Source organism: Centroberyx affinis, unplaced genomic scaffold (genome assembly GCF_046629955.1).
Source record: "Centroberyx affinis isolate AG114_WGS23_722 - 3 ecotype Tasmania unplaced genomic scaffold, CSIRO-AGI_Caff_v1 ptg004278l_1, whole genome shotgun sequence".
Taxonomy (NCBI): domain Eukaryota; kingdom Metazoa; phylum Chordata; class Actinopteri; order Beryciformes; family Berycidae; genus Centroberyx; species Centroberyx affinis.
Window position 1 is genome coordinate 99,654 of NW_027282001.1, and position 11,452 is coordinate 111,105.

Below are 11,452 nucleotides of genomic sequence, written 5' to 3' on the forward strand. Positions count from 1 at the left end.
TTTAGATTTGGTTCCCACTGCTCGTTATCACCCTCCGCGGTGTATTTTGGTGAAAGAACAGGGAACAACAGGCGAACCTCATTTAAAAGTTGGCAATTTATTAATTCATTTTTTTAAATTGAGTTCGGCATAACCCTCTCTCCATACAGGAGAAAATGGAACACATTGAGGCTAAAATCAGCCACACAAGTATGATTTCCTTGCGACTTGGACAAATAGGGAAGTTGTTTTTATTCATTGTTTTATTAAACAGGAATCATTTATTGTATGATAAACAATGGTTTGCTAATAACACAGATATGATGGTTGTTACAGAGAAGTTTTTTTTAACAGGACTGCTTTACACAGGATATCTGCCGCATCCATCTGCAACCAAGTAAGCAAGACAGGCAGGCATATGATATTATTGGATAAATGGTGGCAATTCAAGTGAATCTGCACAAGTTCTTTCTAGGTTGTTTTTTTTCAGCGGGGTTAATCTATAGGCCAAAGTCATCGTAGGAATTAGGCTCCTCGTCTGAACGCACTGAGATTTTGAAGTGGCGGCGCAGAAATCCTCCGTATCTCTTCTGATTTTCCCACTTCAGGTTGTTTAACTTTGGTCGGATCCTCCGCATGAAGCCCCCGTAGCGCTTCTGCAGCTCCTCCTGCTCCTGGCCGCCTTGTTCCGCGGAACTACTCCTCTTAGACTTGGGGCCAAATTTGCGTAAAAAGCCGCCGTATCGCTTAACGTTACTGTAGACCCTCTGGTTCTCTGGGGCATCGTCCTCCGCCACCTCTCTCTCCTCCAGCTTCCTCAACAAGTCCTCGTATTTCTTGGGCAGCGCCCCGCCCTTCAAAATGTAATTTTCACGCCACGGGAAGGTGAATATTTTGTTTTTGTTTTTATCGATCCTCTTAATGAATCCACCATAGCGTTTGACCAGGTTGGCGTGCTGCTGGCTCTCCTCCTCCGCTGCCTCATCCTGGCTGAAGTCCGTCAGTCCCGCCGCCGGGCCGCATCTCTCCATCTGATCCTCACACTCCGTGCTGCAGGACTGGAAAACACACAGTTGGAAACAAACGAACATCCATACAGTCCGTGGGGTTTCAAGACTGAAATGAATGGAATTTAACACTTAACCTCAGCTTACCTTTTTATAAATATAGTTAATATTGTAAATAAATATAGTTTTTTTTTTTTAATATAGGCTAGTTAATCGCAGTTTCAGGCTGACATAGGGAAAATCTTTATAACATAGCTAAATGAATACATATCGCAGTAAGAGGTAGGAACTAACATAAATGTATGCAGAATGGGTATTTTGAGGAGAATAGGCATATTAATGCTTCTCTGGAAATAGCCTAATTGATTTTGTTCGCAGCCTACTGGTGGCTATTAACCGTATGATGATTACCAACCGGAGGTCATAATCACTCCCAATTCACTCATAATCAATCATAATTCACCCTAATTTTTATTTAGCCTACTATCCCATCACTGGCTATATTTGAATAAAAGCAGTGCATTTTTTTTGCGATATCATTTTTATGACCATCGCAAGAAAAAAAAAAAAAAAGCCTTATCCACTCTTAACGCTTCCATACACTTTTAAGTGTGTTCAGCATCAAGAACCCCACGAGCTCCTAACTTGTGGGAATGAGCTCCCGGTTTCCACAAGTTTGAAACCTACCAGGCTGCTGAAAGCGGCGTCGGCACCGAGGATCTGCTGCGCGCATTTCTGACACTGTAACGAGCAACCTGTGTGGATGGAGGACGGCAAGCTCAGCATCAGCACCAGGACATACCACTCCATTCTTCCCCGGATCCCTGAGAGGAAAAAAAAACACACACACACACACACACGCAGAGAGAAGGCGAGTCTGGAAAAGGTTAGAGAGTCTGAGAGTTAGACTTCGGCTTATTTGGTTTTCCACATTTCAAATAGCAGACGGATTTCCTGACTCTGATGAAATAACTTCACCTTTACTTATGAAAACGTCACATTTTTAAGAACCTGTGAAATACATGGTTGTATTTTACTATTTTACTTATCATTTAGACCTGTGCACAGTGCGTAATGTTCTCCTGGGCTGATCATTTGACGCCAGGTATTTGTCAGTATTACCAGAATACTTGTCTTTTTTTTTTTTTTTTTTTTTTTTACAACTTTGGTTAATCTAACTTTAAAGCATAAAACGTCTAAATGAAGTGTTAAATCTGTACCTGAGCAGTTGGGCAGATACTTCCAGCCGTGTAGATTCGCAGAGGCGCATCTACCAGAAGTGGAAACTTGCTGTCCGCCCCTCCAGCAGCTGTGGCTTTCCTGAGCGGCTCGTCGTCTTTCTTTTATCCACGGAGACTTGACTGTGTCACCAAACCACATCAGAACAGCTTCTATAAGCGGACCAATAGGAAAGGAAATACTGCGCAAATAATCCCACCGCCTCCCCGCTTCGGGATTTTCACCGCCCACACAAGAAGGCAGCATCAGTTTGACAATTCATGATCATGTCACCATCACCATCACCATCATCATCATCGTCCAAGGGCGTAGGTTTCATTTCAGCTTGGGGGGGAGGGGGGGGGGCGCACAGTGGGGATCAAATCATGAACTGTTAATCACACATAGCAGTGGCCTAAATACTCCTTCTTCTTCAGCAAAACTGAAACACAAGTTCAATTTACGGAGAAAAGTAAGCAGGTATGAGAGAGGGAGGAGAGTTATTGGTACAGTAAGACTTTACTAAACTGAAGGATTTTGATCAAACAAAATATAAAACATGCCAGTCTAATTTGGCAAAACGCCTTTAAACTAGGGCTGGGCTATATGGACCAAATCAATATCACGATAATCAATTATTTTGATATCAATAGGCTATATAATATCTGCTAACATGCATCTTAGATAATCACATTGATGTTCATGGCATTGAACTGCATAGCAACATAAAATATGACTAAACTGTCATTTTCAAATTACAAATTTTCATTTTCAGATCTCATTTTGAGAGGGAATGCAATTCGTGTTTGCTTCTTATAATGAATTTAGACAACACAATTGTGTGTCGTGATGACTCAATATCATTACTCATCACAATATGATTCTAGACAGTAAACAATAATATTGAAGTTTTGCCCAGCCCTACGTTAAAGGCGTTAAAAACAGTTTCAAACAGATAGGAGGAAGGCTCCATTTTTGGAAGGGAAACGGGTGTTTGTGACCGAAATCAGAAAAATCAGCTTCAGTAGAAGGAAACTGAGCAATTAAAAATGTGTTCGAGGCACTGACAATTCCTCTCTCTCCTAATATTGATTGTAACATCTCCCCATTTGCCTCCCAAGGTACGCCTAAGGCTATATGTCATCATCAGATCCATTCATGTGGCCTATCTGGTGTCTATGTCATTTGATGAGGTAATCAATTTGAATTGTGTATGAGATGAATGGCACCCGGGCATGGCAGGGCTCAGTGTTTTCTATAGTAGGAGGACACAGTAAAATGGTCCACACATGTCATCCAGTTTCATCCCATTTCAAGGTTGATGCCTTTAGAGCCTCATTGAAAAGCAAGGCTATGCTGTGTCTTCTTCGCCTCCTTTTCAACCGTTTTGTGGCAGAATGAGGAGAAACCTTGGAGATTTGACAACAATGAGGAAGCGCAACATACGACCAAAACTCACAGTTACAGTCTACAGGTTCACAATCTGTCTGTTCATTCTGCTAAAGTTTATATGTACTTTGATTTCCAGCAGTGGTTAAAATGCCATCCACATAATGATAAATATCTATATCTATATATATATATGTGTATATATATATATATAGATATATATATAGATATATAGATGTTTTGTACTTTGATATAGGTTGATATTTCTGATCCTATAAGGTTTAGACTGATTTATTGGTTTGCCGATAAATCTGGGGGCTGGTTGCACAAAACACCTTAAGTTTTCTCCTTAAGTATGACACTTAAGGCTTAATTTCTCCTTAGCTGAGGGAGTTACTTAAGGGTGTTGCACAGAATCCCTTAAAAGGTTCCCTTAGTTAAGGAAAATGTTAAGGCATTTACTGCATTGAAAGAGATTTTACAGCGGTAAAAGTCTAGTTTCCATGGAGACCGTTTGTTTGCTTGCACTTGCGCTTGTGATACCTGTTATCGCCTCACCTGTTATCATCTCTAACTTTAAGAGATTCCTTAAGTATAAGACCAAGGTAAGGAGAAAACTTTAAATACTTAAGTGAACATTTTAAGGAAACCTTAAGGAGAAGACTTAAGGGTGTTTTGTGCAACCGATTTTATTTTAAGGAAACCTTAACTCGGACTTTAAGGAAAATCTTAACTTAAGGTGTTTTGTGCAACCGGCCCCAGATGTCAGCCAGTCCCCTCATCCACCTCTGTCTGGAAAACCCGCAATGACATTTTATCTTCCTCATTTTATTTATTCATTTAATTGTTCAATAATGGTTTTAGTAAATTCATTCTTCATTTAAAGGCTAAATGTGTCCCAAAGTTCCAGAGGCTTTTCCACCCTGACAGGGATGAAATTCTGGGGGAAACACTGAATACTTGGAATTTCATGACGTAAAACATGTAAAGATACTGAGTATCAGCACGAAATATCGGATATCAGCATCTTCAATACAAAAATTGGAGCATTGGCATCAGCCTTCAAAAATCCATATCGGTCTAAACCTAGTTTAAATATTAAGATACAGTATATCAATCCATGATAAATAGAGAAATAGGGAGCATAGATTATTTCTTGAAATTTTAGCTGTTGCTGCTGTTCTAATGGTTGTTGTTGCTGCTAATGAGGAGGAGAAAAACTGTTCTACATTTCTCCGTTATCTCCTTTGTTATGATTTCAATTTCATGAAGCAGGTATATTGCATCTTACCTCATGTTTTCTCTATCATTCTACAAGCTCTATGTCCAATACTTTATAGTATTGGACAGTATATGAGCATCATGTGATCTTATTCTTAATGAGCTCCTGTCAAATTGCCAAAGGGTTCCTAGGCAACTTGAGTGGGCTTTTTCATTTTTTTCTCTCCTGTTTTCTCTCTCTCGTGTGTTGATCTGATGCTCGATGTTGCGTTGGCTAGGCCACCCTGCAACAGCGGTGACTGGCAGCTTGGTAGATTGGCTTCTCCTTTCAGACTAGGGATTAGATTGACATATTTATACAGTATGGTCAATATGGGTCTTTTATTACATATAGGATCTAGTGTAGTCAGGGTCGTCCACGTCTGATATGATGGATATAATGAAGTTTGACTGATTACATACAGTACTGTGCAAAAGTCTTAGGCACATTTAAAAAAAAAAATCCATAAAGCGAAGATGCTTTCACAAATAATGCAATGAAAAGTTTCTAAATACAAAAAAATGTACACAAACAAACAAACATCTAAGACAAAATGTATATAAAAAATCTAGGGTGCCTAAGACTTGCACAATACTGTATGTATTGTAGAACTGATCAGTACTACACTGGTTGTCAATGGCAGTGGTTCTCAACGGGGGGTCCGGGGACCACCAGGGGTCCTTGAGGGAGTTCCAGGGGGTCCCCAGCAAATTGAAAAACTGTAAAACTTCACCATTATTTCATTTACAAGAAGTTAACACAATTAGAGAATGTAGAAGAATGACTGTTTTGATCATAGTTTCACTGTTATCTCTCTACCTACAATACAGATAGTCATGGAATTCTGGACAAAATCATATCTGACAATACAAATATTCTCAGATTTGGGTTTGACAGACAAAATGTTATCAAATGGGGGTCCGGGGCCCAAATGTGGACTAAATTAGGGGTCCTTGACATGAAAACGGTTGAGAATCACTGGTCTATGGGAACCACCAACCTGAACTGAGTCCAGTCCACGTTTTGATCAGACTCCACACAAGTATGCGTGAATATGTTTTTTATTATTATTACACAATAGGGTTCAACCGATATGGGGTTTTGAAGACCAATACCGATATTCACTTTTTGGATTCAAGCTGCCAATAGCTGATATTTTGGGCTGGTATTCCTTAAATTTGACTAGTGTTAGTGTTTCTCCCAGAATTGTACTCTTTTCAGGGTGGAAAGCCTTTGAAACAGCATTAAGACCATCATGGGGCATTAAATCCAGTGAATATAATGAAATTCTTTCTGGTGGGTTGGCAGCTCCTCAAGGCAGGGTGAGGCAGGTTTTGTTGCAGGTTTTACAGGTTTATTATTATTAGTAGTATTACTAGTGGTAGGCTCCTGGGTTTCGATGGAGAGGTTTAATGTCCCATGATGGTCTTAATACTGTTGAAGTATAATGGATTGAATATCGGCACAAAACATCTGCTAGCAGCTTCAATACAAAAAATGTCCGTATCATTATTAGCCATCAAAAGCCCCTATGAGTCAAACCCAAGTACAGACTCAAATGAATCTCATCCCTTCTGAAGCACTCCTCATCAACAACAGTTGGTTTAATGTTATGATGTTATCATGATTTCCCGGTCTGGATGAAGCAGAGGGTTTTGACGTCAGTACAAGGGAAGATTATCTAAACACAGGCGCTAGGGTGACACTGATGTTTCTATACTGTATTTCTATGTATTATTATTAGATTAGATTCACGCTGAGGTGGACCTGGATCATTGCAGCCCATCGCCAATCATGGTCATTTGAAGAGCCGTACTCACATTCTCCACAACAAAGACCTGAGACTGGCTTTGAGCAGATGTAAATAGTCTTCAAACAAGCTGCTTGTGGATTTCATATGAGGCTATTAGATGCTGCATAATGACGGGGCCTAAAGCCTGATCAGGATGATGCAAGAAGTAACGATGTGTTGACCGGGCGTGAAGATATCTGCAGGGAATATTAAAGCTGGAGTCAGCTGTACAAGGAATACAATGAGACCGTGCCGTCAGTCAACTTAGCGGTTCATTTGTTAAGTGATAAGAACATATGCCACGTTCATGTCATATTGGATTTACCATAAATACGACCTGCCAACTGGGAAAAAACACTCGACCGACTAGTGGTAATTACCAGTAGGATGAATAAGACATATTTGTGGGTCCAATTTCTCCCACAAGGCATCATGAATTGCGGAAGTGTTGTCAACACAAGCTGTCCAGGACAATAAAAATCTAAATTCTCAGTTATTTTCATAGTAATACAACTCTACTTACAGAGTAATGACTGCTGCAATTTGTTTACGGTTGACTTAAAATTCATTTGAATGTGGGCATTCCAACGACTTAAACACGTGAATGCTTCCAAGTTGTAGCAACGAGATATCGTCCTATTCTGACACTTATGATATGATATGAATGCGGCAATAGACAGCAAAATCATCCATGTGTCCCCAGTAAATTATTGCCTCTGGTGCGCCATGCTAACTCATAAGCATACACTATTTTGATTGATGGTATGAGTAAGAAGACGGACCTTTTGGTGGCTTTATTTCTAAAAATGACTAGCAACTAGCAAGTGTTCTGACCGTTGGTAAAATGTTTATGTGTTGACTCCCAATGCATTGGCAGACTGGTAAGGCTGAGGTCGATTTGCACTAAGCCTTCGTAATATGTTTTCTACTTAACTGTACCTCTGACAGTTGTTTTGGAACGTCGATGATCCAAAACAACCCAACGGACAGAAATCTATCTGTCAATAATTCTGTCCATTTTCTGATTTCCTGTTCGTTCCCTTAGCGAAGCCAGGGAAATATGATGGAGCAGCTCAATGGAAGCTTTAGATTTAAAACATTTTCAGATGGCTCTGCAGATAAAAAAAACAGTGTTATATACAACCTATGTGAAAGCAAATTCAAATAGTCTACATCAAGTTTGACTCATCACTTGAGATAAAAATAAATCAGTCAGCATCAGACTGTAATCCAAGAATGAGCAAATCGCTCTATGTGTATAAATGAAACCAAATCAAATGTGTGTATTAGTGTGGTGTGTTTTCTATTTCTATCTATTTTTAACATGCGATTAAATATGAGATAAAACAATTAATTACTGACATTTTGAGATTAATTGTGATTAAAAAAAAAATCACTTATTCACATGCAAATTACTGTATGGCAACTTCAAGTGTGTTTCTGAGCAGCCAATAGCAACTTTCATTGGCAGGGCTGGCAGCACTGCGCCCACATTCACATTCTAAGGAAAGAAAACAAGTCACACCTCAGTAGTCCCTGCTAGTTCAAAACAGTATGTTATTTTGTATCATATTTCCTGTAAACAAACATAAAACCGACAGAATTAGATGCACACCATTTAGAATTACTTACCATTTAGCTTTAGAGCTAGTATAAGTTCTCATTCTCTCACTTTATATCTAATGCTAGTGGCTTACTATCACTCAACATTGTGTATGCTAAAGTATTAATCTACTGTAGTATGATATAACATAAGCTGTTAGCACAAACTGACCAATGGGCCAATTTCCCATGAACTGTGTATTCCTTCAATTCTCATGGAGCTATGATGTCATTTCCTAGAGTAGATGATGGAATGAAAAGTATAACACAAAGCATTTCATCTTCTCTTTCACACACATTATTAAATACAGAAAACTCCATGTCACACCATGTCTTGTTGTGGTGTCAGAGTAACTTCATGTGATGTGCACAGCCAGCTCTTTCACTGCAGCTGGACAAAAGTTAAACTGAAAAAAATAGTAGGTTGGTTTTTCAGGTTTTTCAGCTGAATTGGTTTTTGTCAGGTAACCAAAATCAAAATTTCAGTCTGGTTTTAGGGTTAGGGTGACGTCCCGAAATTGGAACGTTTGTCCTGTGTCCCGCACGTCATAAGCAGTGCACATTTCAATGATTAGGCCTATTTTTTTTTTTTTTAGTAAACAACATTCTTCTATATTTAACCGTGCATTTTCTAGTTGCTACTTAAGGAAACTGGTCTGTTTATCCCTCCTATTCTTGCATAAAATGTGATTTTCAACCTAACTATTAGCCTATTATGTTTAATTTCATTATATTTATTGGATTGAATAGGTCCTAGTGTCGTTAAAATAAAAATTTCATAAAGCCTACTGATTTAAAGCAGGTTAATATCCAACACCACTGCAAATAGGCGTTCCGTCTAATATTAAATCCATATTTACATAGCCTAATAATAGTCATTTCTCTCCCACGTGTCTCGCATTGTCCGCAAAATCATGTCTGCTGTCCTGCAACGGAACAATTAAGAGGTGGTCACCCTATTTAGGGTCAATCCATATAAATTCAGTTTCACCCACCATTTTTGGCTAACATTAATCTTAATGAGATACATTCATTGTATAAATCCTAGTAAGCAGCGTCAAACTGATGAAAATCATGTAAAAATGTTTGGTTTTTTTAAAGGAAAAAAAGCCTAAATTAATGCTTTTCTGAAAATATAATTGATTTTTTTTCATATCGGTGGTTGTTTGGCTTATGACGATCGCTGACTACACTACATCACTGTGTACTACTTATGTAATATGATATGATACGATACGATACGATACAAACATCCGATACGATACGATACTACTACAAAGTGCAATTCTGTTCAAGAGATTAACACACAGATTAAACATACAGTTACACATATGACACTTTTCATAGACGTACAAAACCCATGAAACAAACATGATAATCATACATATCACATTGTATCATCTGGATTGAGATCTCAGTTGGCAGCACACTGATTTTGGTTTAGCAACAGGATAGACTGATGTATAAAAGATTTCTTCAGTCTGTTGCGTTTAAATTGAGGGACTCTAAATCAGTGATTCCCAACTTATTTCATATCAAGGAACCCTAATTTAGTCCAGATTAGAGCCACGGATCCCCCATTTGATGAGATTTTGTCTCTCGGACCCAAATCTGAGAATATTTTTCTTGCCAGATATGATTTTGTCCAGAATTCCATGACTATCTGTATTGTAGGTAGAGAGATAACAGTGCAACTATGACCAAAATTGTGTTAACTTGTAAATGAAATAATGCTTGTAAGTTTAATAAGTTTAACAATACATCGATTTGCTGGGGACCCCCTGGAACCCGCTCAAGGACCCCTGGTGGTCCCCGGACCCCACGTTGAGAACCACCGCTCTTATATCGCCTATTGGAGGGCAGAAGTTGGTATTCTAACGTCCAGCTTCAATCTCCCTGATGTCCGCTATCCAGTCCGACATTTTGCTGTGATTTTATTACCCGTTACTTCCCTCTTGAACCACCAAGTGCTTCTCCGCTAATAAAAGTGCCACATTAACCTCAACAGTAGCCGTTTCCATTCAGAGCGGTGAGGAAGACCACACAACGAGTGAGAGGAAGCAAACATTTTTTAGCACATACCGCTGGAAACAGCAGCTTCTGGTCCGGCAAACCAAACATGACGCCCGTGTTCCTGCGCTCCTCCTGAAGGACGAGGCTTTGTTTGTTTCTGCTGCTTTTTCAATAAATGATTAATCCACTCCTTAGGCTTTTTCGCACACACACACACACACACACACACACACACACACACACACACACACACACACACACATACACTAGGGCTCGACCGACATGCGTTTTTTTTAAGGCCAATACTGATATTTTTTGGATTGAAACTGATATTTTGTGCCTTTCAATTTAACACCTTTAAATTGAACAGCTTTCATGTCAAAAAATTCCTGAAAATTCCAAGTATTCAGTGATTTCCCAAAGGGGAGAAAGCATCTGAAACAGCATTCAGAGCATCATGGGACACTAAAACATTCATTGAACATTCTAATTAAATTAATGAAATGTTTTAGGGTTAGCCGCTCCCTTAAGGCAGGGTGAGGAAGGCTTCATTGCAGGTTTTTACAGACTGACACATCTGAAGCTGTTGAGTAAAATAATCATTTCTCCGGTCGGGGATCTGATGTCATCATAATCATGATGTGGGGTGCTGAAACTCTAATGGGTGGGGAGTTTGTGTTCTGAAACAAAAAAGTGAGTTTTGAATGCCAGAACCTTACTCGCCCCTATTTATTTTGAATTGCACCTTTAATAAAATACCAACATTGGCCCTACATGTTGGCACAACAATATATCGGTCTAACCCTAATACACACACACACACACACACACACACACAATACTCAATGATGTGTGTAGCCCCAGGTTTCATAAACGCTCCCCCTTTCTCTGTTTGAGCAGCCTTGTTTGCATTTACATTGCCCAGTAACCTGGAGACACCTGCATCTCAGATGGAACAGTAGCTTACTACTCCCACATGCTGTTGGACACACACACACACACACACACACACACACACACACACTCCCAGCGTTATCTTATGTCTGATGATTTACAGCCAAATTGCGTAGATTGTAAACATCTATTGTATGCGACAGCCATGTAATCGATGTCCTCGACATTTCTTTCATTTCCTTGCCCTCATTTAATTACATGATGACACACTAACACATCCGCTGCATGTAAGTTATA

At 39.3% G+C, this 11,452-nt stretch overlaps 1 protein-coding gene across 1 annotated transcript; it reads right to left on the minus strand.

Moving 5' to 3' along the window:
* Window positions 1–479: 479 nt before the first annotated feature.
* On the minus strand, window positions 480–1,796 carry pdyn (prodynorphin). The gene is made up of 2 exons (XM_071543284.1): window positions 1,674–1,796; window positions 480–1,037 (listed from the first exon to the last, which is right to left on the minus strand). The coding sequence occupies exons 1-2, from the start codon at window positions 1,794–1,796 to the stop codon at window positions 480–482; spliced, it is 681 nt and encodes a 226-aa protein (XP_071399385.1).
* Between the last annotated feature and the right edge of the window lie 9,656 nt (window positions 1,797–11,452).

Bases quoted from the DNA above. Each gene is read 5' to 3' on its own strand.
- pdyn (XM_071543284.1), bottom strand. From the start codon at position 1,796: ATGGAGTGGTATGTCCTGGTGCTGATGCTGAGCTTGCCGTCCTCCATC. The intron at 1,038-1,673 runs GTAGGTTTCAAA...TGTGTTTTCCAG, and splicing joins ACGCCGCTTTCAGCAGCCTG to TCCTGCAGCACGGAGTGTGA.